At 46.3% G+C, this 26,491-nt stretch overlaps 1 protein-coding gene across 1 annotated transcript in view; it reads left to right on the top strand.

The window, feature by feature from the left end:
- Positions 1–26,059, top strand: part of SH3BP5L (SH3 binding domain protein 5 like) — a 39,198-nt gene extending 13,139 nt beyond the window's left edge. Inside the window, exons 2-7 of the mRNA XM_089660236.1 lie at positions 6,002–6,223; positions 13,738–13,800; positions 13,883–14,011; positions 18,073–18,234; positions 20,301–20,474; positions 25,193–26,059. Coding sequence (XP_089516362.1) covers positions 6,038–6,223; positions 13,738–13,800; positions 13,883–14,011; positions 18,073–18,234; positions 20,301–20,474; positions 25,193–25,606 — 1,128 coding nt within the window. The 5' untranslated portion in view covers positions 6,002–6,037 and the 3' untranslated portion in view covers positions 25,607–26,059. The remainder of the gene's footprint in view (positions 1–6,001; positions 6,224–13,737; positions 13,801–13,882; positions 14,012–18,072; positions 18,235–20,300; positions 20,475–25,192) is intronic.
- Positions 26,060–26,491: the final 432 nt, after the last annotated feature.

The following is a 26,491-nucleotide window of genomic DNA, read 5'->3' on the forward strand; positions in this document are numbered from 1 at the left end:
AATGCAATTATTTTAGTAAATATAAACTGCTAAATACCTTTTCTCATCAGCAGTATACAGCAGTCTTGTGACTTCTATCAGTGTCCAGCTGAGCATTGGTTAAAGCTTGTAGGAGGAGTTTTCATTTTGAACTGTTAAATCGATAGGTTGAGTTCCACTTTAATCTTTAGACTCTCAGCAGGTCAGCCTCTACAAATTCAGCGCACTGCCTAACAGTAGAGAGCAACTGAGCATGTGCAGAACAGTGTAAGGCCGGCCATACATAGGTCGATTTTTTAACGCTTTTTCGTTCGAAAATCAGACCTAAGAATAATCAGGTGATTTTCGCTCTGTTAGTGGGGCAATAGCACCGGCCGATTTTCGTGGTTCCTCCCCATTTTGTTTATCGGGCATGCTGGAAAATGTGTGTAAAACGACCGATTTTCGAAATCATTGGTGGCACCATCGGATTACAGAACGAATGATGTTTTTGATCGAAAAATCGTTCGGAATTCGACCCATGTATGGTCTGCTTAAGACATTGTATTACTGGATTTTAAATGAGATAGTCACTTATTTTTAATGGCTATACCTGCAGAAGGGGCCGGCCTGCATGACTTATTTTTCTGACTATAGATCCTCTTTAACTGTGCAGGGATCCAGCGCTGTCCTCACCCGGGCCGGTACTTTGCCTTTCTTCAGCTCCCCGGTGCCAGCATGTTAACTGGTGGCAGCCTGTGACTCCTTGCAGCTTCGCTCTGCGCATGCGCAAGCCGCGCTGCGTCCTGTGAATGTCCCTGCTGTCCTCTGGGACCTGTGACATGTCCCAAAAGGCTGTGAGCAGAAGAATGGGGGGTGAAGTTCCGCTCGGATCGCCTAGGAATGAGGCAGAAAAGCAGAACGTCCTCTTTGGGGTGAAGTTCCACTTTAAGCATTTTTTTATTCTTGGTAAAGCTGTTACTAGGCAAGAAAACACCCTAAAGTAAATGTTTTTTGGGGCTGGTCCGCACCATGCCCGTATCAGAAGCGCACAGCGTGGATCTGTGCGCCGCGTTTTCAAGCCCATTCATTTTGAATGGGCTAAAATCGCAGCGTGCCCAAAGCAGTGCATGCACTACATTTTAAAACGCGCTGTAACCGGATCGTCTGGTACAACAATACTGTGTGCTCCGGTGCAGGCAGGTGTGGGCAAATGCAGTACATTTACGACCTGCATTTGGGGTATCATTAAAGCGGAGCTCCACCCAAAAGGGGAAGTTCCGCTTTAACCGCTTGGCACCGGCCGAACGCAAATGTGCGGCCTCCCGGCGTCTGGGCCGAGCGGCCGCACATTTGCGTTCTATTAGAAAAAATATGTGCTGGGAGCGCGCTCTCAGCACACATGTCCGGTACTCACGGAAAGGTCCCAATCTCCTCTTTCGATCGGGACCTTTCCCGATCATGTGACCAACGTGACAGCGTGTCACTGCGGTCACATGACCCTAAACCCCGCCCCGCCCCCCGGCTTCTGAAACCCTTAGGTATCCAGAGTTCCCCTTAAGGTATAGATGGGTGCAGCTCTCTGGGTGTAATGGAGGCTCCCTCTCTGGTGGTCAGGTGGTAGGTAGCTGTAAGTTGATACTGCACCCCTGATCCTGTATAGGGAAGGTACTTTTTTTTTTTTTCACTTCTTGGCAGTACCTTGTCTGTACAGGATCAGGGGTGCAGTATCAACTTACAGCTACCTACCACCTGACCACCAGAGAGGGAGCCTCCATTACACCCAGAGAGCTGCACCCATCTATACCTTAACCTCCCTGGCGGTATGATTATTTCAGATTTTTGGTGCTGAAAGCGGTACATTATTTTGCATGGAAATATGTATTTTTTTTATTGTAGGCTGTAATGTTTAGGAATAACTCACTGAAATCTGTCCGAACAAGAGTCTAGTAAACATCCCGGGTAGGATAAAATTTGAAACACGAAATCATAAATTATAATTTAATAAATAATCATAAAAAATAATAATATAATAATAATACATTTACATCAATAATATAATCAAACCAAAAACACTGAAATGTGAAATATAGCGCCAAGTTCGCACATCACTGAGCAAAGTCGCAGAATCGTTTTCAGTGTCTGATGAGGAATTTCCCCCACGAATCATTATCACTCAATTCTGCAAGTGGTTCTGATTTACTATCGCTGTTCTCTAGCCGGTCTAAAACCGATTTTGACCTAAAGGGACGCTTTTTGGACGCCATGGACGTTTCTCAGTTTCCAGGCAGAAAGAACATTCAAAATGCAGGCAGGGCGCCGGACAAAGCACTCGGGACAAAATGTATGTGAAATGGGTTGAAACAGCAATGTTTTACTATGTAAAATTTTGAAAAAAAGACATTTTTTAAAATTTTCAAATTTCCCACTGGCGGCGGCGGCGGCCGTACGTCCCGACGTCACAGGGACCGGAACACAGAAGCCGGATGCCGGCATCGGCCGGAGGAGATGGCCGGGGACACATCACGGGAGCGAAGGACAAGGTAAGCTCTGCAGGGACTCCCTGAGCAACGCCGCATGGTAAGCCTGAGTGTAGCTCGGGGTTACCGCTTCTGGTACTGACATTTTACCCCGAGCTACACTCGGGAATACCGCCAGGGAGGTTAAGGGGAACTCTGGATACCCCTGATGTCCCACCATTGAGTCCCAGGACCACAAGAGGGAGTCTACTGGATTCCTGCCTTACTCTGAGATGACCATTAGATGACATCAGGATATAATATACAAACGCTCCATAATTTGCGCGTTCTGGTGAGTGCGCATTCCTTACACACCTGTATGCACATCATTCGTCTTCAGGAAGTCATAGGAATATCTGAGCACTATAAAGTCACCTATGAACTGTTTATGTGCCATTTTGATATTATATCTGTAATTTATATATTTTCTTTATTATTTATAAGCATTCATACATATCGTATTGATTTTATTAGTTAGCGCTGCACATTTATTTTATACTGTCTTTTAGAGGGTTTTTTTTGGTTTCCTTGTGCATAGCTGCTTTCGTCCTCTCTGTGCGCTCACATTTATTCGCTTTATACATGGTTAAAAAACAGTGTTACTTTGTATTTCTCTATCTCCCGTCTGATCAATGTTTATAAACAATGTTACTTTGTATCTCTATCTCACGTCTGATCAATGTTTATAAACAATGTTACTTTGTATTTCTCTATCTCCCGTCTGATCAGTGTTTTTAAACAATGTTACTTTGTATTTCTCTATCTCCCGTCTGATCAGTGTTTATAAACAATGTTACTTTGTATCTCTATCTCACGTCTGATCAATGTTTATAAACAATGTTACTTTGTATCTCTATCTCCCGTCTGATCAATGTTTATCCACTTGCCCTCCAGAGGATTGCCCCCCCCCCCCCCCTTCCTGACCAGGCCATTTTTTGGGATATGGTGCTGCGTTACTTTAAATGACAAATGCACAGTTGTGCAATGTTTATAAACAATGTTACTTTGTATCTCTATCTCCCATCTGATCAATGTTTATAAACAATGTTACTTTGTATCTCTATCTCCCGTCTGATCAATGTTTATAAACAATGTTACTTTGTATCTCTCTATTTCCCATCTGATCAATGTTTATAAACAATGTTACTTTGCATCTCTATCTCCCATCTGATCAATGTTTATCCACTTGCCCTCCAGAGGATTGCCCCCCCCCCTTCCTGACCAGGCCATTTTTTGGGATATGGTGCTGCGTTACTTTAAATGACAATTGCACAGTCGTGCAATGTTTATAAACAATGTTACTTTTGTATCTATGTCTCCTGTGTGATCAATGTTTATAAACAATGTTACTTTTGTATCTATATCTCCTGTGTGATCAATGTTTATAAACAATGTTACTTTGAATCTCTATCTCCTGTCTGATCAACGTTTATTAATAAAATTAATTTGTGTCTCTCTATATCCATCTGCCATTTCTGCCAGCAGATGTATTTACACAGCAACAATTTTCTTTCATTATAACCCCTACTGCTGCCTCCTGGTGGCCCTTTCAGTGTTCAGGAGGCAGCACAGTAAGTCAGAACTCCGCCTCATTTCTTGGCTGGAGGACGTCCATCATCATCTAGTCTTTTCTTCCCTATACTGACTGTCCTCGACCTGCCCTTTTAATGCACTAGATTTCAGCCTTTTCAATCATGGAGGCTCAGTATCACATGCGGGTGTTACCTAGCGGGGTCTGTATGCAGATACAGTCTGCCTAGCAACGCTCACTCCTCCAGATTGACACCCACCCATCCCGGCATTTTGATGTTTGCGTAACCCCTGCCACTGCTTACATCAGGGCTGAAGGCTCTTGAGAGGAGAACTGAGGCAGGGTGCTGTGATGTTTTCAGGAATGTGCAACACCCTCCCAGTAGCCATTATCTGCCTGCATTGTGTAAAGGAGCACAGAGACCAAGTGATAGCCTCACTGGTTCTTAAGCGTGGTATGAAATGAAAACCGATTTTGTGTAAATATTTCCTTGGGATGTGGATAAGGGGGGAGGGGGGAACCGGGGAAGGCAAAGTCTAAGCAGATTAAACTTCAGCTAGTTGACAGCTGTAGCCTAAGACTATTAATAAGGATGTCACTCAGGGCTGTGATTGGATTGTGACAATGTCAGCCCTCCGGCCCCATCCTCCGGGTACAAACATACAACCAAGGCCAGATCATAGTCCAGCAGGTGGAAGGGGTTTGCTTTTCTGAATCTCTGGGGGCTCAGACACTGGAAGATGTGTTCAGTGCTGTGAGATCATCAGACGGTTTCCTGCACAGCGCCAAGCATCTGGTCAGGGCTGGAATATCGCAGAAGGTGGATTTCAATCATGGAAGCTCAGCATCACATGTGGGTATTACCTAGGGTGGTCTACATGCAAATACAACCTCCCCATGAACATCCACTCCTCCAGACTGACACCCACCCATCCAGACTGACACCCACCTACCCACCCATGTGATATTTGCAGTACTCCTCCCAAGAGCCAGCCCACTGCTTGCATTAGGGCTGAGGGCTTGTGAGAGGAGTACCGAGGCAAGGTGCTGTGATGTTTTTAGGAAACTATGTACAGCACCCGCCTAGCCCCTCCCACTAGCCATGACTGCTTGCATTGCATAGACAAGGACTGAGACCCAGTGATGATGTGCATGGGTCTAAAAAAAGGTATGTGATAAAAATGGAAATGGTTGCTTGATGACTCAGGAAGGAAAAAAAGTTGATTAACCCCTTGGCGCTGGTGCCTCCCGACCCTTCAAGGGTTTCAGAAGCTAGGAGGCGGGGCGGGCTTTTAGGGTCATGTGACCGCCATGATTCGCTGTCACGATCGAAAGAGGAGATCGGGACCTTTTCCGTGAGTACCAGACGCGTGCTGGGAGTGCGCAGGGCGCGTGCTCTCAGCACACGTGTTTTTCTTAATTATTTTTTATTATTATTTCAGGTACTTACATAGCGCCGTCAATTTACGTATATATTGTACATTCACATCAGACCCTAACCCTCAAGGGGCGTACAATCTAAGGTCCCTAACTCACATTCATACATACTAGGGACAATTTAGACAGGAGCCAATTCACCTACCAGCATGTCTTTAGAGTGTGGGAGGAAACCGGAGTACCCAGAGGAAACCCACGCAGGGACAGGGAGAACACGCAAACTCCAGGCAGGTGGTGCCGTGGTTGGGATTCGAACCAACGACCCCAGTACTGCCAGGTGGAAGTGCTAACCAGTTTGCACGCAAGTGTGCGGCCGCTCGGCGTCAAGGCCCAGAGGCCGCACATTTGTGTCTGGCAGGCGCGAAGAGGTTAAACGTCAGCATTAACACACAGTGCTAGGATCATATGGATTATATCTAGAAACTATAACTACAGCTTCCCCTTCATATGTAATCCGCTACTATGACCAATGAAGAGCTTTGTGTGGAGTTCTGTTTCAACTTCCCAATAGGACATTTCTTCATCTCTTCCTATAAATTGTTTCTGTGTTCCGCAGGGCTGAAGAAACCATGCACTTGTGAGCTGTCCCATCATGGAGGTCAGGGAGGGGCCCCCGTGTGAGGAGAGGCTTCCGACTCCAGGAGCCGAGGACCACCCAACTGGCCACCTAGAGCTGCAGGGCGAAGGTGGCACTGAGATGAAGAAGCCGGCTGAAAACCTCAGCGATGGAAAGAAGGACGAGGGCGAGCTAGAGGAAGAGCTGGATCCCCGGATACAGGTATTATATTTATATTCTAAAAGCGGTATTAAACCCAAAGCTATAAATGTAATCTATTGCAGCTTATCAATCAGATGTGGTGGCTGCATTTTTTTTTTTTTTAGGCTTTTTTCCCCTCTCTTTTCACCTGGTGATCTGGTCAGTAACACCTCCTGTATTAGAGTGCCTCCACTCTGGATGAAGGGCCAGTTCACACTGCATGTGTGTAACGGAACCGACCCAGTCTGCGCTTGGGTACTTCCGTTATAATACCGCTTCCCCGTACGAACACCGACCACAGACCCCACAGCCGACCATACAAGACTAGATAACACCGGTCTGTCTGAACATGGAACTCTTTATTTGAAACTCGAACTCAGGGAACAGTCCCCCCCCCCCACATAATGATGCAGGGCGGGGCAATCTATACTTAGCAACAAGAGACACACAGGTATTCAAACATCCCACCAGCAGACAGTCCCATCAGTAGGGAGGGCTGCTGGAGACACCCCCCACCAAGCCAATACACATAAACAAGACAAGACCAGTCTTTAAATAAATCAGGAAATAGACTCTTTTGTTTTAACACAGATGCAAGATATATATATTCAAGGGAACAATTCCCCCCTCCCTGCATATTGACACAGGGCGGGGCAAACCACATCTAGCAACAAGAGACACATCAACAGACACCCCCCACCAAGCCAATATACAAACACATACATCCCATAATAGTTTGCTCCCAAGCAAGACACACAATAGAACAATGGGATGCAACCACATGGCATTAAACAGTCAACAACCCCCACCCCAATATTAGGACAGATCACCCTGTACCCCTAACGGGCACAGGGTGACTTACACATAAGAGGGATATGGGGAGCTAAGACGGGTCCCCCCACCTCTCCAAAGTGAGCTGCGTTCCATGGGCCCCCCACCCAAAGTGACTCCCGTCACAATGTGTTTCAGTTGCTTTTTTTTCTGCATCCGAAACGCACAGAAAGTAGGTGATATGGCTGTCAATGTCATAGTTCACATCAGTGCTTGCAGTTCCAGTGCGTTCCGGTTGCTGAAAAGAAAAAGTAGAACAGGCTGCATTTTTCCTGCACAGAACTGTACTGGAACGTGGAAAAACGCATCAAAAATCGCACTGCAATGCACCAAAAATGCGCTGGAATGCACACGTCCCTATTTAAACTGAAGTAAAAAGAGAGGGGAAAAATGAACCGGAAAGCATCAAAAATGCATCAGAACGTGTCAGAAACGTTTGAACACGTCAGAAATGTGCATGTGGAAACATATGGACTGCGTTTCTATGGTGTGAACCGGCCTGAAGGAACACTTTTAGGGCGGTTCACACCATATTTTTGATGCGTTCCAGTTCATTTTTTCCCCTTTTTTTCTTCAACCTAAATAAGGACATGTGCGTTCCTGTGTGTTTTTGGTGTGTTTTTGATGCATTTTACTGCGTTCCAGTACAGTTCAGTGCAGAAAAAAAATGCAGCTTTTTTCTGTAACTGGAACGCACTGGAGTGAACTATGACATTAGGAACCATGTTAGCTAATATCAATGCCTTTTAATGCAGAAACAAAACGCACTGGACTGCATGTGCTGTGAACTGGCTCTTAGACAGCAGCATTGTCAGGGGGGATAGGAGTGTCAAATGTATTAGCAGGTTTAAATACACTAACAAACTGAAACCAAACTCTAGCTAATACTTTCTAAGCTGTTACAGCAAACCGTTTTTTTTTCCTTTTGGGATAAAGGTTTTATATGAATAAATAAAAGCTGATCGTTGTAAGCACCCCTGTCAGTGGTTAATGGTTTGCCTCATCCCTGGAACTGCTACATCTGCAGGAGAGCTTGTTCTGTTGTAAAACAACAGACTTACCGGCCAGATCACCAGATGAAAATAGAAGGAAAGCCTAAAAAAAATAAAATGAATGCAACCATAACGGTAATACTGCTTTAAGCTGGCCGCACAGTTGTTTTTTTGTTTTCATTCAGCCAAATATTGTATTCTGAAAGCAACACCTGCCACTGGAAACTGCAGCTGCTGATCAATGGTAAATTTGTAAATGATCAACTTCTGTTCAGGAGGGATGGCCACACACTGAATAAAGTTTGGGCAGTTCCTGTTGAATCGTGAATTTCTATCTATGTTTGGCCAGCTTTACTCAGAGAGTGAATAGAGGAGTTCAGCTGGCTAGTATATATTGAGCCAGGGGCTTCCCTAGGGTTGGTGTCACCCGGTGCGGTAACACTTGGTGACACCCCCTCCGACGATCCCCGCAGGATGGATCGGATCTTCAGATTAAGCATAATGGATCAGACTCCAATCCATTATGCTCCCCAATCTGCAGATCCGATCCATCCTGCGGGAATTGTCTGCATGCAACCTATACGGGGTGACACCGGTCCCGCTCCACAAAAAGGTAAGTTGTAAAGAAAGCCGACGACCCCCACAGGATGGATGGAATCTGCGGATTGGGGAGCATAATGGACCGGACTCCGATCCATTATGCTCAGTCCTCAGATCCAAACCATCCTGCGGGGATCATCGGCATGCAACCTATACGGGGTGACACCGAACCCGCTCCAAGAAAAGGTAAGTTGTAAAGAAAGCCGACAATCCCCACGGGATGGTTTGGATCTGAGGACTGAGCATAATGGATCGGAGTCCGGTCCATTATGCTCCCCAATCCGCAGATTCCATCCATCCCGCGGGGATCGTCAGCTTGCTTTACAACTTACCTTTTTGTGGAGCAGGTCCGGTGTCACCCCCTGCGGTAGGTGTCACCCGGTGCGGCATGCACCCCCCCGCACCTGCCTTGGGACACCACTGTATTGAGCAATCTCCTATTCCTGCCGGTCAAAGCTGATCTCCAGGATAATGTTACCCCCCCTATCCTTCCCCAGCAATAAAGGAAAGCCTTCCCCAAATATTCTTGTTTCTTATCTAAAGCCACATGCCACTCCAGTCCTGGGCCTTCTCACTTCTTCGGTTTATAAATGGTAGGGTCCTTCATCGAGTCGGGTGTTCTTGTCACTGCACAAAAAAAAAAAAAAAAAAAATGTACACTGTCCAACAATTTGCAGAACATTTGCAATCTATGTGGAACTGGCACTGCCTTGTCCAGGCTCCTCTGTAAAGCGTTGTCCTAATTCCATGTTGGAGCATATATAGCAATGGATACATTGAGGTCAGGTATGCTTGGAGACAGCCCATTCCTCCCTGAAGTGCTAGGACACAGTAGAAGCCCAGCAAAGCACAAAGAAGATGTCCAGTGTACCCCCACACCAATCCCAAAAAAATATACAAAGATGGCAATCACTCCAATGGATACCTCTCTTTTAAAGTATTACTAAACCCCCATCAGTACAATCAGTCTGTATAACATGCTTGTTATACTCACTGTGGAAGCTAAGGGGTTAATCCTCTGCATTGTGTAAAAATGCAGGGTCCGGGGAGACCAGATATAGTGAATGCAGGGTCCGGGGAGACCAGATATAGTGAGTGCAGGGTCCGGGGAGATCAGATATAGTGAATGCAGGGTCCGGGGAGAGCGGATATAGTGAATGCAGGGTCCGGGGAGACCAGATATTGTGAATGCAGGGTCCGGGGAGACCAGATATAGTGAGTGCAGGGTCCGGGGAGACCAGATATAGTGAGTGCAGGGTCCGGGGAGACCAGATATAGTGAATGCAGGGTCCGGGGAGACCGGATATAGTGAATGCAGGGTCCGGGGAGACCAGATATAGTGAATGCAGGGTCCGGGGAGACCAGATATAGTGAGTGCAGGGTCCAGGGAGAGCGGATATAGTGAATGCAGGGTCCAGGGAGAGCGGATATAGTGAATGCAGGGTCAGGGGAGAGCGGATATAGTGAATGCAGGGTCCGGGGAGAGCGGATATAGTGAATGCAGGGTCCGGGGAGACCGGATATAGTGAATGCAGGGTCCGGGGAGACCGGATATAGTGAATGCAGGGTCCTGGGAGAGCGGATATAGTGAATGCAGGGTCCGGGGAGAGCGGATATAGTGAATGCAGGGTCCGGGGAGAGCGGATATAGTGAATGCAGGGTCCGGGGAGAGCGGATATAGTGAATGCAGGGTCCGGGGAGAGCGGATATAGTGAATGCAGGGTCCGGAGTTTAGTAACACTTTAATGCTGATCTACAGCTTTAGTTTCAGTGTAAATAGTTCTTTCAAACCAAGCTGGCCCAAACACGATTTCCCTCACTAACGTGCAGTTGCTGGATATGCTGTATAAACTGTATGGAGCTGAGACTTTATACAGTATAGAGCAGTGTGTTCTGGAACAAAATAGAAGTCAGAGAGGCGGGCTGATGATGTCAAACTTTCTGACATGTCCACATCGAGACCTGATAAAAAATGCACCTACAATTACAGACAAAAAAAAAATATGTGAGTTTATTATATTTTTACACTGGAGCCTGCCGAGCATTGCAGCCGTAGTCGGTGTATTGCAGGTGCAGCGCACAGACTCCTTCACATTATTCCCTTCACCCCGCTCTGTACGGACCTTCTGTTATGGGACTGAAGGAGGAAGTAGTCAGTGGACTATGAGTGTGGTGCCTTTGTGCTCCATTGAGTCCCTCTGCTGAGATTTCTGTGAATGAATGATGACGATGAGCCCTAAATTAAAAAAAAAGAAACACAGAATGTTGCAAGAAGCACCCCATAATTCAGGTAAATGTGTTGGGGGAGCACTTTGAGGGTGGGGGGTTTGAGGAGTGTAATCATGGTTCATAATATAAATATGAAACCTGGTCAGAAAGATGGACTGTGCCTCTAACTGCCTGCCATGACATCACGCTCATTGAAGGAGAATAATAAGGAACTCTCTGCCCTATATCTACAGAGCAAACCACCTTTCCTCTGCATCATCTGTGAAGTAATTGTCATTCTTCACATTCTTGTGGGCTGTGATTAGCATTCTTGCCTTGCTGCTCTGGGTCCCGAATTCAGTTCCCATAAGGGACACTTATCTGCATTGAGCTCGTACTCTGCATTCGCATTGGTTTCCTCCCACAACCCAAAAATATCTTAATATGCTAACCAGCATCTGACCGCACTGGCCTCAGTCTGTGTATATGTGAGCTGCTGTGATTGTGATACACTCCATAGACTGTAGTCTTCCTGATGGCACTGACTCTTCTCAATGGTTCTTCCTGATGGCACTGACTCTTCTCAATGGCTCTTCATGATGGCACTGACTCTTCTCAATGGTTCTTACTGATGGCACTCAATGGTTCTTCCTGATGCCGCTGACTCTTCTCAATGGTTCTTCATGATGCTGCTGACTCTTCTCAATGGTTCTTCCTGATGGCGCTGACTCTTCTCAATGGTTCTTCCTGATGACGCTGACTCTTCTCAGTGGTTCTTCCTGATGGCAATGATTCTTCTCAGTGGTTCTTCCCGATGGCACTGACACGTCTCAGTGGTTCTTCCCGATAGAGCTGACTCTTCTCAGTGGTTCTTCCTGATGCCGCTGACTCTTCTCAATGGTTCTTCCTGATGCCGCTGACTCTTCTCAGTGGTTCTTCCTGATGCCGCTGACTCTTCTAAGTGGTTCTTCCTGATGACGCTGACTCTTCTCAGTGGTTCTTCCTGATGCCGCTGACTCTTCTCAGTGGTTCTTCTTGATGGCGCTGACTCTTCTCAGTGGTTCTTCCTGATGACGCTGACTCTTCTCAGTGGTTCTTCCTGATGACGCTGACTCTTCTCAGTGGTTCTTCCTGATGGCGCTGACTCTTCTCAGTGGTTCTTCCTGATGCAGCTGACTCTTCTCAGTGGTTCTTCCTGATGGCGCTGACTCTTCTCAGTGGTTCTTCCTGATGATGCTGACTCTTCTCAGTGGTTCTTCCTGATGGCGCTGACTCTTCTCAGTGGTTCTTCCTGATGACGCTGACTCTTCTCAGTGGTTCTTCCTGATGGCGCTGACTCTTCTCAGTGGTTCTTCCTGATGGCGCTGACTCTTCTCAATGGTTCTTCCTGATGCCGCTGACTCTTCTCAATGGTTCTTCATGATGCCGCTGACTCTTCTCAGTGGTTCTTCCTGATGACGCTGACTCTTCTCAGTGGTTCTTCCTGATGGCAATGATTCTTCTCAGTGGTTCTTCCCGATGGCACTGACACGTCTCAGTGGTTCTTCCCGATAGAGCTGACTCTTCTCAGTGGTTCTTCCTGATGCCGCTGACTCTTCTCAATGATTCTTCCTGATGGCGCTGACTCTTCTCAATGATTCTTCCTGATTGCACTGACTCTTCTCAATGGTTCATCATACTTCACAAAGCACAGAATGATATCCCGCACTATATAAATACGTGAAATAACTAATAGAGGGTCAGGGATTTTTTTGCTTGCAGCAGGTGGCATTTTTGGTTCCATAGACTTCATTGGCAATGCATGCACCTGCGCTTTTTGTGTGTTTCCTGCATGACAGACACCTCCCCCTAGCCACATTAACAAATCACAAAAACGCAAAATGCACCAGGAAAAAAACGCATCAGTGGCAACCTGCGTTGGTGTGAATCTTGCCTTACACCATTTCACCCTAGTTCACACCAATGTGACTTGTCCTGAGAGTTACCAGTTCAAAGTGGAATGACAGGTTGCACCCCATTTGCAGCAATAGAACCATTCAAATATCTCCGACTCAAGTCTTAGGCAAGTGGCTTAACCAGGCCAATTTTTAGCTTTCAGTGCTGTCTCACGTTGAATGACAATTGCTCCGTCATGCAACATTGTACCCAAATGGAAATTATCATTTTTTTCACACAAATAGAGCTTTTTTTGGTGGTATTTAATCACCACCGGGTGTTTTATTATTTGCACTGTAAAGGAAAAGAACCCAAAAACTTTGGGAAAAAAGTTTTTCTTTGTTTCTATTATAAAATTTTGCAAACATGTATCTTCCTCCTTCACTGATGTGCGTTGATGAGGTGGCACTGATGAGCCGGCACTGGTGGGCTGTGCTGATGAGGAGGCACTTATGACCGACTTAGCGGGTGCCGCCGGGTAGAGGGGAGCTAGCTGAGTGGGCACACATCCACTATCCTCTACCTTCTGTTGCTGACCCGTAAGCGATGTGTAAAACGTCACTTATGGGTCCCCCTGAGAGAGCAGAATGACAGAGTTGAGCTCACCAATCTGCTGCTTCTCTGTTCACTGGCCAATCACAGGCTGGGGGAGGGTCAAGACCTGTAAATGTTACTTAACCGCAACTGAAAAATCAGGACTCATGCCCTGTCACAAAGGGCTGTGCTGTGTGGCAGAGCTGTATATATCTTGGGCCTGGATAGACAGAAACAGAAATCTATGGCACTGCTATAAAACCAGTATGGTGGACATATGTTGGGAATGACTGCTTCCCTTAAGTCACATAGATGTGACAATTCCTGGTAATAAAATCACCAATATTTATATGTGACATTTGGTTATTTCTGTACCTGTCATCCTCTGTACTTGTTGCTGTCTGTACTGCATTGTGACATTTACTGTCTCTCCAGGAAGAATTGGAGCGTCTGAACCAGGCCAGCGAGGAGATCAACCAGCTGGAGCTGCAGTTGGATGTGAGTGTTGGGTCACTTCTCTGTAATTCTATCCCGGTGCTCCAGCCATAAACACTGACATGTATTATACCGCCCCCTGCAGGATGCCCGCACCGCCTACCGCCGAATCCTCACCGAGTCTGCGAGGCGCCTGAATTCTCTGGCCACTCAGCTCGGGGCTTGTATTGAGAAAGCCAGGCCGTACTATGAAGCCAGAAGATTGGCCAAGGAGGTATTATTTGTTTGCTGTTCGTTGCACAGTCACAGAGAAATATTTCAGGATTGTTGTTTTTCGCAATGAGAGCTTAAAATCACATGGCCAAAAATAACGACTGAGGTGAAAAATAACATCCACAGGGATCCCAAACTACACCAAGTCATTTACTAGACTGTTCCTGAAATATACTCACCAATACAGAGATTTTAGAAATGCTTTAACGGTATGGTTACCCCATCCAGATATTAGAAAACGTCTCCAGTACTTGTACCACATAGACGGCAAAACATGATTTACTGTTTTCAGTGGTTAGATTAAAAACAGAGGGTTTTGTTGCATCAAACTAAAATGTTGAGGCAAGGAAAGCCTGGAAAGTGTGGTCCTTGATGCAATCCTTTGCTTGCTCTTTTGGGGCTCTGTTCCTCCCACTGACACCAATGACGGGGCACTATTCCTCCCACTGACACCAATGACGGGGCACTATTCCTCCCGCTGACACCAATGACGGGGCACTATTCCTCCCGCTGACACCAATGACGGGGCACTATTCCTCCCGCTGACACCAATGACGAGGCACAATTCCTCCCACTGACACCAATGATGAGGTACAATTTCTCCCACTGACACCAAAGATGGGGCACTATTCCTCCCGCTGACGCCAATGACGGGGCAATATTCCTCCCACTGACACCAATGACGAGGCACAATTCCTCCCACTGACACCAATGATGAGGTACAATTTCTCCCACTGACACCAATGATGAGGCATATTTCCTCCCACTGACACCAATGATGAGGCGCAGTTCCTCCTACTGACACCAACGATGAGGCACAATTCCTCCCATGGACACCAACGATGAGGCACAATTCCTCCCATGGACACCAACGATGAGGCACAATTCCTCCCATGGACACCAACGATGAGGCACAATTCCTTCCATTGACACCAATGATGAGGCATAATTCCTCCCACTGACACCAATGATGAGGCACGATTCCTCCCACTGACACCAATGATGGCACACTGTTTCTCCTGCTGACACCAATAATGGGACACTCTTCCTCACACTGGCACCAATTATGGCACACAATTCCTCTCACTGATACCAATGATGGAGCACTAGTTTTTCTACTGACACAAATGATGGGGCACTAGTCCTCTCACTAATACCACTGATGGAACACTATTCCTCCCACTGACACCAAGGATGGGTCACTCTTCCTTCTATTGACACCAATGATGGGGTGCTATTCCTCCCATTGACACTAAGGATGGGTCCCTCTTCCTCCCATTGACACCAAGGATGGGTCACTCTTCCTTCTATTGACACCAATGATGGGGTGCTATTCCTCCCATTGACACTAAGGATGGGTCCCTCTTCCTCCCATTGACACCAAGGATGGGTCCGTCTTCCTCCCATTGACACCAAGGATGGGTCGCTCTTCCTCCCATTGACACCAAGGATGGGTCGCTCTTCCTCCCATTGACACCAAGGATGGGTCGCTCTTCCTCCCATTGACACCAAGGATGGGTCGCTCTTCCTCCCATTGACACCAAGGATGGGTCGCTCTTCCTCCCATTGACATCAAGGATGGGTCGCTCTTCCTCCCATTGACATCAAGGATGGGTCGCTCTTCCTCCCATTGACATCAAGGATGGGTCGCTCTTCCTCCCATTGACTCCAATGATGGAGCACTATTCCTCCCACTGAGTCGGGGGCATTTTCTTGTCCACTGGCCACAGCCCGGTCTCTCTATGGTTTAAAGGATCGTAAACTGTAACCTTTATTTATAAAGTTTGAGGACCCCTTCTCTAAGGTGTATGAGGACCAATACTGGGACATACAGTATATAAACATCTCTATCTTAGCAATGAATAAACTGAGAGCAGGCATACCCTGGAAACCGTTTTTGTCCTTCCTAAAGGTACATCAACATACATGAAGGCCAGACTTGCTCCAGGCAGCTGAAGACCCCCAGTGTATGTCTACATTACATCCAACAGACTAAACATGGTCAGCCTCTCAGATCATTTTATAACCAGCACAGAAAAGGCGGATATCCCATACAGACAAGGAGCCCTCATGGGCATAGAGGGAGAGGGCCTCACAAGAGCAGTGTTGTCTCTTCAGTTTGTGGCCCCTGTAGCTCAGAGTAGGCTCAGATAACAAATGGCACATACAATATGAAGACCATTGTTTATGTTTATTCCTGTCTACAAGGCGCACAAGATCCAAATCTGAAGATACATAACCATATAAGGAACTAAAACGGCAAAAACCTGAGATCATATTGAGATAAGGTATATGATGAATATATACATTGTATTGCAGTACATGCTTTTTTTCCCCTCAGGTGTAAAGGTGTAGTTTTACAAATAAAATATGACCAGAGCATTTATATATACAGTGAAGGAAATGGGTATTTGATCCCCTACTGATTTTGAATGTTTGCCCACTCACAAAGAAATGATCAGACTAAAAATCGAATGTTCGGTGTATTGTAACACTGAGAGACAGAATAGCAACAACAAATTCAACAGAAATGCATGTCTAACAAATGATGCACTGATTTGCATGTTCATGAGGGAAATAAGTATTTGATCCCCTTCACAAAACATGACTTAGTACTTGGTGGCAAATCCCTTGTTGGCAATCACAGAGGTCAGATGTTTCCTGTAGTTGGCCACCAGGTTTGCACACATCTCAGGAGGGATTTTGGCCCACTCCTCTTGGCAGATCCTCTCCAAGCCATTAAGGTTTGGTGGCTGACGTTTGGGAACTCCAACTTTCAGTTCCCTCCACAGATTTTCAATCGGATTAAGGTCTGGAGACTGGCTAGGCCACTCCAGGACCTTAATGTGCTTCTTCTTGAGCCACTCCTTTGTTGCCTTGGCCGTGTGTTTTGGGTCATTGTCATGCTGGAACACCCATCCACGACCCATTTCCAATGCCCTGGCTGAGGGAAGAAGGTTCTCACCCAAGATTTGATGGTACATTACCCGTCCATCGTCCCTTTGATGCGGTGCAGTTGTCCTGTCCCCTTAGCAGAAAAACACCCCCAAAGCAGAATGTTTCCACCATATTTGACAGTTGGGATGGTGTTCTTGGGGTCATAGGCAACATTCCTCCTCCTCCAAACACGGCGAGTTGATGCCAAAGAGCTCGATTTTGGTCTCATCTGACCACAACACTTTGAACCAGTCCTCCTCTGCATCATTCAGATGTTCAGTGGCAGACTTCAGACGGGCCTGGACATGTGCTTTCTTGAGCAGAGGGACCTTGCGGGCACTGCAGGATTTCAGTCCTTGTCGGTGTAGTGCGTTACCAATTGTTTTCTTGGTGACTGTGGTCCCAGCTGCCTGGAGATCATTGACAAGATCCTCACGTGTAGTTCTGGGATGATTCCTCACTGTTCTCATGATCATTGACACTCCACGAGGTGAGATCTTGCATGGCGCACCAGACCTAGGGAGACTGACACTTGTTTTGTGTTTCTTCCATTTGCGAATGATTGCACCAACTGTTGTCACCTTCTCACCAAGCTGCTTGGCGATAGTTTGGTGGCCTAATCCAGCCTTGTGTAGGTCTACAATCTTGTCCCTGACATCCTTGGACAGCTCTTTGTTCTTTGCTGTGGTGGAGAGTTTGGAATCTGATTGTTTGATTTCTCCTTTGGACAGGTGTAATAAATAATAAAATTAGATTAGCAGCACTCCTTTTAGGAGACTGATTCTAATCTCAGCTTTTTACCTGTATGAAAGACACCTGGTAGCCAGAAATCCTGCTGAATGATAGGGGATCAAATACTTATTTCCCTCATGAACATGCAAATCAGCAAATCAGTGCATCATTTGTTAGACATGCATTTCTGCTGAATTTTTTTGTTGCTGTTCTGTCTCTCAATGTTACAATACACCGAACATTCGATTTTTAGACTGATCATTTCTTAGTGCGTGGGCAAACATTCAAAATCAGCAGGGGATCAAATACTTATTTTCTTCACTATATGTGTATATATAAATATATATATATATATTTTTTTTTTTTCATTTTGATTTATTTTATTCCTATTAGGCTCAGCAGGACACTCACAGCGCTGCCCTACGGTACGAGAGGGCGGTCAGCATGCATGCCGCTGCCCGGGAAATGGTGTTTGTGGCTGAGCAGGGTGTCACTGCTGACAAGAACAGACTGGACCCAACGTGGCAAGAAATGCTGAACCACGCTACCTGCAAAGTAAGTGCCAGTTCACATGTATGAGGATTGAATGCGGTTTGAACCACATCCAATCTGCATGACATGTGAAGTAACATGGCTTACTATGGTGCCTGTTCATATATGTCCAGTGTGCTAGCGGTGCAGTTTAAAAAATAAAAAGTCCTGTCCGATTTCTGAGCAGTGCGGTTCGGTTCAGGTGCGGATTACAGGTTATTGACTTCTATCAGAACCATCTAAATCGCACATGTGTGAACAGGATAAAATTCTGAGCTGATCCTGTCCTGAACCTGATGTAAACCTGACTGCTGAACAACTGCTCTGTCAATTAGGTGTGAAACCTGAGCTTCAACCACACTTGTGTTTAACTTTCCCGGGTTCCCTGTTGGAATCAGGGTGGGGTAGCAGTTATTTGTCACAGGGCTGTTTTAAGGCCCCATGTACGCTAGCATTTTTTAAAGGCTAAAAAACACTCGAAAAAACACTGGATGAAAAACGCTGATAATGGCATTTTTGTGCTGGCTTATAATAGCATTTTAGGAGTGTTGGATGGGTTTTTTTTTTAGCACTTTTACAGTTAATGAATAAAGAAAAAAAAAAGTTGTTAGGACTGTTCAGCACTTTTCTCTGCCGGGAAAACACGCTCAAAAACTCTGAAGCTTGAAACCGTTGAAGCTTGAAAGACTCTTCTAACATAAAATAGTGTGCATGTACACATAGGATAACCCTATTATCATTTTAGCAGCTGCTGGTAAGTCCTCAGACAGAGCTTCCAGAAATTCATTTTTGGCTCTAATGGTGAGGCAGGGGGAGAACATGCAAAGTGAGAGTCGGCTGGTGGGGGTCTGTCAAGTGAACTTATCACTTTGTCCTTAACCCCCCTGGAGGTATTCCCGAGTGTAGCTCGAGGTAAAGTTTCAGTACCAGAAGCGGTAACCCCGAGCTACACTCGGGAAAACACTGCAGCGCTGCTCCGGGATCTCTTCTGCACTTACCTTGTCCTGCGCTCCCTCCAGAGAGAGCCGCTGCTCTCGGGAACAGCACTGGATTGCGAAAAGGCTCAGGTAAATATTGGGGAGCTGAGGGGGCGAGCAGCACGCAGTAGCAAAAACCTTCAGCCTTTGGAACTACTTTAACCTCCCTAATGGTCTGATTATGTCCGTATTTCTGTGCTCAAAGCGGTACATTTTTTTTCATGGAAATATGTTGTTTTTTTTATTGCAGGCCTGTAAGTCTTAGGAATAACTCACTGAAATCTGTCCAAACAAGAGTCTAGTAAACATCCCGGGTATGATAAAACTTGAAACACGAAATCATAAATTATTATATAATAAATAATCATAAAAAATAATAATATAATAATAAATTTAATTTAATAATATAATAAAACCAAAAACACTGAAATGTGAAATATAGCGCCAAGTTCGCACATCGCTGAGCAAAGTCGCAGAATCGTTTTCAGTGTCTGATGAGGAATTTCCCCCACGAATCATTATCACTCAATTCTGCAAGTGGTTCTGATTTACTATCGCTGTTCTCTAGCCAGTCTAAAACTGCTTTTGACTCTTTTTGGACGCCATGGACATTTCTCACTTTCCAGGCAGAAAGAACAGTAAAAATGCAGGCAGGGCGCCGGACAAAGCACTCGGGACAAAATGTATGTGAAATGGTTTGATACAGGAATGTTATACTATGTGATTTTAGTGTATTTAGTGAATGTCACTTTTAACATTTTTGAATTTCCCGCCGGTTCTGTTCCCCGTACGTCTCGACGCGCGTAGGGAACAGAATCTGGAAGATGGATGCCGGCATTGGCCGGGGACGCTGCAGGGGGGACATCGCAGGAGCGCAGGACAGGGTAAGTGCAGGAGGGATCCCGGAGCAACGCTGCAGAGTATTCCCGAGTGTAGCTTGGGGTTACCGCTTCTGGTACTGAAACTTTACCCCGAGCTACACTCAGGAATACCGCCAGGGGGGTTAAGTCATATGGTGATTTTTTTTTTTTAGATGGAACAGTTCTGCCATTAGAAATGGTTGTTATAATTTTTTTTTTAAATTCATTTCTGGTTCCTCAATCCCTGTTACAGGTGAACGAGGCGGAGGAGGAGCGGCTACGCAGCGAGTTTGAACACCAGCGGGTGACCCGGCAATGCCATGAAGCCGAAGCCAGAGTGCAGACCTTGCAGAAGAGCTTAAAACGGGTCATCATCAAGAGTCGCTCATACTTCGAACTGAAGGCGCAGTTCAATACAGTGTTAGAGGTGACAACACTCTGCTGTATGATAAAGATCAGCTAGTCTGGTCTCAGTGTGATAAATCTGTATAGTAATCAATGTTCTCTTTTTACATGAACATGATGTCCTAAATGTCCGCTGTGTAGGTGATCACTCCTTGTTGTTCCATGTACAATGTCATCATCACTGAAACTCCAGCACCCAAAAGGGGCTCTTGAAATGGCTCCAAAAACAATATTTTCAAAATAGATAGTGCCGCGCTCCCATGTACCAATATGTATATCTTATACTTTCAAAGTGCTAATGAATAGCTTTCAAGATACTGCATGTATCAAACAATTATTACTAGTGACTCAAAACATCATTGTGAATATTAATCTTCATGCAAGTGACATTAATAACTGATAATCCTAAGGTGATAGTGCCTATTAAAGTACAGTGATATACAAATCAGAAATACTCCTCTATTCTACTGTGATCCTTATATTTATATTGTGCAAACACATATATATTATGTGCACGTGCTTATGATATATTCAATAAAAAAAAAAAATAAAAAAAAAAAAAAAAAAAAAAAAGTCTTTCAAAATAAATGTGCAGGTGGATTCTTTGTTCCCTCTCGCCGAGTGCTTAATGGTCTCCCTATGTGCTCACCTCTATATTTGCCTGAATAAATCCAGGCAAATACACTTTTTATCCTTCCAGGATAGATGGGATGGAATGATGCTCTTGAATTATCTCAGAAGGTGGATGTGGATTTATATTTGTTCTCCTGTAGCTGCTCATGAGTGGGTATACTGACCATCTCTCTGAGGATCTCCCAATTCCCCTCCTGGGGCTGTTTCCTTTTCCAGTCCTCCTTATATCAGCTCAAAGGGTGTTGTTCAATTGAGAAAGGAAGACAAACAGACCATAGTGTCTTATCCTTGTGCAAAAAGGGGGTTTATTGCTGCCAGTTGCACAGTAGTATACAATTGTAGTCCAGCATAAATGTGCTCTGCCTCTGTTCCTGCAGTGCTGTCTACCTGTGTCTGTATTCAGATCACCGAGCCTCTCCAGTGCAATGTCGTGACGTCAGAGCCCCTCCCCTACGCGTATCGTCACAGGGTCACGTGACTTCATCAGGGGGAATGATTAGATCTAATCATCTAGACACTATGGTCTGTTTGTCTTCCTTTCTCAATTGAACAACACCCTTTGAGCTGATATAAGGAGGACTGGAAAAGGAAACAGCCCCAGGAGGGGAATTGGGAGATCCTCAGAGAGATGGTCAGTATACCCACTCATGAGCAGCTACAGGAGAACAAATATAAATCCACATCCACCTTCTGAGATAATTCAAGAGCATCATTCCATCCCATCTATCCTGGAAGGATAAAAAGTGTATTTGCCTGGATTTATTCAGGCAAATATAGAGGTGAGCACATAGGGAGACCATTAAGCACTCGGCGAGAGGGAACAAAGAATCCACCTGCACATTTATTTTGAAAGACTTTTTTTTTTTTTTTTTTTTTTTTTTTTTATTGAATATATCATAAGCACGTGCACATAATATATATGTGTTTGCACAATATAAATATAAGGATCACAGTAGAATAGAGGAGTATTTCTGATTTGTATATCACTGTACTTTAATAGGCACTATCACCTTAGGATTATCAGTTATTAATGTCACTTGCATGAAGATTAATATTCACAATGATGTTTTGAGTCACTAGTAATAATTGTTTGATACATGCAGTATCTTGAAAGCTATTCATTAGCACTTTGAAAGTATAAGATATACATATTGGTACATGGGAGCGCGGCACTATCTATTTTGAAAATATTATATATACACTAGCATATGAGTCAGTGCAAGTGCCAGCGAACCTCACGTGAGAAATAAGGACATCTAAAGTCACATATTGAACACCTCATTTCATAATAGCTCACAAGCATTCACCATTTATATTGGCTCCAAAAACAATGTCTTGTTATCCTATGACAAAATGATGTGCCCAGTCTGTGCATTTCAAAGATTAAAGCCATGTCGGTTTATTTCAGATCACTTCAAATAGCGTAAAATAAATCCCAGGGGCCCAATGAAGAGGCTAGAGGTTTGTATTTGAACATAAATAGCCCTTTAAATCTGCTGATCGATTCAGTGATTTATTTGGTCACATCAGGATATAACTAGTTATATATATCCGTCCTTAAGTAAACTAGCGGAGTCTCACCCACCACCTCCTCCCCCCATACTTTGACATATTTGGCACTTTTTTGAGGGGGTGGGAGGGGGGTGTTCCTGGTTTTGACAGGTACCCACTTTCACTTCCACTCAGATTGCCCCCTCCCTGCCTGTATCCTTCTGGAACACAGAATCACAGATCCCACAAGGTGGCGGGATCATTCACAAAGTGCAGTGCAGCTTGCGCATGCGTAGTGGGTAGCTGGGCTGTGGAGCTGCAAGCAGTCACAGCTAGCTGCCCACAGTTAAGATGCCGTTGCCGGGGACCGAAGACCTGTGAAGAAACTGGCCCGAGGTAAGATAGAACTGGACTTTTGTAGCTGCTGTCTTAATTTTTCTACAAGTGACTTAAGAACCGTTTTAAAGCAAGCCTTCACTGGCCTCTGTAACAAGAGGCACCCTAGAGCAATTCATCCACAAAGTTCACAGAATAATAAGTGACACAGCTTAGCTCCCCCTCTCATTATTGAGCCATTGCTGAACCCCTTTCCAGCAAATACTCAGCTCACCCTGCTCTCACCTCCCAGTAGTAACTCAGCAGCTAACCGTCCCTTACTCCCCCTTCCTGGCAGTGACTTGTTCACAATACCCTTCCCTCGCAGCAGTGACTCGATTCACCCAGTTCCTTCTCCCGGCAGTGACTGATCAGTTCAGTTCTCCTCTCACACCTGTAACTAAGCTCAACCCGTTCCCCCCTTCCCAATAGTGACGTCTCAGCTTCCCATTCCCTTCAACCAGCAGTGATGCAGCAGCTCAGCTCACCCTGCTCCCCTCTCCCAGAAGTTCCTCAGAAGCTCAGTTCAGGCTTCTGCCTCCCTACTATCCGGGGAGAGCAGATATAGTGAATGCAGGGTCCGGGGAGAGCGGATATAGTGAATGCAGGGTCCGGGGAGAGCGGATATAGTGAATGCAGGGTCCGGGGAGAGCGGATATAGTGAATGCAGGGTCCAGGGAGAGCGGATATAGTGAATGCAGGGTCCAGGGAGACCAGATATAGTGAATGCAGGGTCTGGGGAGAGCGGATATAGTGAATGCAGGGTCCGGGCAGACCGGATATAGTGAATGCAGGGTCCAGGGAGAGCGGATATAGTGAATGCAGGGTCCGAGCAGACCGGATATAGTGAATGCAGGGTCCAGGGAGACCAGATATAGTGAATGCGGGGTCCGGGGAGAGCGGATATAGTGAATGCAGGGTCCGGGGAGACCTGATATAGTGAATGCGGGGTCCGGGGAGAGCGGATATAGTGAATGCGGGGTCCGGGGAGAGCGGATATAGTGAATGCAGGGTCCGGGGAGACCAGATATAGTGAATACAGGGTCCAGGGAGACCAGATATAGTGCATGCAGGGTCCGGGGAGAGCGGATATAGTGAATGCAGGGTCTGGGCAGGCCGGATATAGTGAATGCAGGGTCCGGGCAGACCAGATATAGTGAATGCAGGGTCCGGGGTTTAGTAACACTTTAATGCATTCTATGCAGTTTGGTAAAAAAAAAACTCCCCCCATGTCCTCCCTTATATTTACCTGAGCCCGATCTCAATCCAGCACTGTGCACAAGAGCAGAGGTGCTCTCCACTCTCTCCATCCTCACTGGCTCAGAGACAGCAGAGGGGACCATCACAGCCAATAAGGAGGGAATAGGGGTGGGGCCATCATAGCCAAGGAGGGAATAGGGGCGGGACTATCACAGCCAGTAAGGAGGGAATAGGGCAGGACCATCACAGCCAGTAAGGTGGGAATAGGGGCGGGGGCCATCACGGCTAGTAAGGAGGGATTAAGGGCGGGACCATCACAGCCAGTAAGGTGGGAATAGGGGCGGGGCCATCACAGCTAGTAAGGAGGGATTAGGGGCGGGACCATCACAGCCAGTAAGGAGGGAATGGGGCGGGACCATCACAGCCAGTAAGGAGGGAATAGGGGCGGGATCATCACAGTAAGGAGGGAATAGGGGCGGGACCATCACAGCCAGTAAGGAGGTAATAGGGGTGGGACCATCACAGCCAGTAAGGAGGGAATAGGGGCAGGGACCATCACAGCCAGTAAGGAGGGAATAGGGGCGGGACCATCAGCCAGTAAGGAGGAAATAGGGGCGGGGCCATCACAGCCAGTAAGGAGGGAATAGGGGCAGGGCCAAACTGCACTCTGTGTGTCGATGGACACACAGAGCGCGACTCAGGAGTGAGCCTCCATACCAAGCGGCTTGCATTGGGAGGATTGGACCCGAGAAGAGGAGGATCTAGGCTGCTCTGTGCACAACCATTACACAGAGCAGGTAAGTATAACATGCTTGTTATTATTTTTTTTGTTTTTTAATGGACCCTTTACAATCATTTTAAACATATGAGCAAATCAGGAAAATCAATCAAAAGAGCTTATTGTTGCTAGAGGGTAAGCCTTACAGCCAGGAAACTAGCATTTGTTGATGAAGAGGTCAGCAATGGCAGGCTCAGTGTTGGTTACAGCAGATTTTCTACACCGATGTCGCTGATTACATATCTTTCATTCTTCTTTCACAGGAACACAAGGCCCGGGTCACATCTCTGGAGGTCTCGGTGTCACAGGCCAAACTGCGATACTCAGCGGCACTCCGCAATTTGGAGCAGATCAGTGAGGAAATACACGCCCGTCGCACTAAAGGCCCCCTGCTAACACTCCGGGCCCCTCCACTTGGGGCCGAAGCCCCCGCCCCACTAACAGACGCCGAGATGGGCCCGCCCGCCGATACGGTTTCCCTCCTCAGCCTGCAGACCATCGCTTCTGACTTGCAGAAAAGCGACTCGGTGGAACACTTGCGAGGTCTGAGTGACGTCACCAGTCTGGACGGGAGAGACATGGAGGCTGAGGAAGAAGAGAGCAGTGCAGGCCGGGAGAGACTCAACGAGAGAGGAAGCAGAGCGACGTTCGGCCATCACCGGAGTGTCAGCCTCTAAGGTCAAGACTGGAGCCAGATATACAATAAATGAACTTCATTATATCTAACAGAGCACGCGTCACGTGGGCGGAGCCAAACAGGCGCCCCTGACATCAAACATGGGAAAAGCACCAAACAAGAGGGTGTTCGCTGCACTACAGAGTCGCCGCTTTATGGGCATTTAAACACTTACAGGAATGAAGCAAGGGAAACCAAAACTGACAAACGTCCAATGAATCACGCTGACATTTTCTAACAGCTTCTAGATCCGGTAGGGGAGCATTTGTAGTGTAAGATGACGGTTCTGCAACTATTTGTACTATGATGGTAGAGAAGGTAAGACGTTGGTGATCCGGGAGGAGGAAAAGTCAAGGGAAGAAGCCGCTCGCTGCTATGAGAACGCTGTCTGTTTGATGCAGCACTGGGCATGTCTGTATTTCAATAAATATACATTGATGTGTGCCTGTCTAGACACATTGTTTACAGTAGACTCCTTGCCTCCCACTCAGCCCTAGTGTCCCTTTAACAAAGTCTGTATGTCCAGGGGGGGGGGGTTTAGGGGGGGGCTCTGATTGTTAGTGGGGACCGAGAGCTGTCTGTAACAACTCAGTCTCTGTACCCAAATTTTACGCATTCACAGATCTGGGAACAGTGTATTTTGCACCCATGTGCATGAACTTAACTTGGCCAGGGGTGTATATACCACAAGGCAAACAAGGCATTTGCCTAGGGCAGCATTTTTCAGGGGGGGGGGGGTTTAGGGGGGGCTCTGATCGTTAGTGGGGACCGAGAGCTGACTTTAACAGCTCAGTCTCTGTACCCAAATTTTACGCATTCACAGATCTGAGAGTAGTGTATTTTGCACCCATGTGCATGAAGTTAACTTGACCAGGGGTGTATATAC

This window comes from Staurois parvus, unplaced genomic scaffold, assembly GCF_062004578.1.
Source record: "Staurois parvus isolate SC_StPar_1 unplaced genomic scaffold, SC_StPar_1.0 ptg001220l, whole genome shotgun sequence".
Taxonomy (NCBI): domain Eukaryota; kingdom Metazoa; phylum Chordata; class Amphibia; order Anura; family Ranidae; genus Staurois; species Staurois parvus.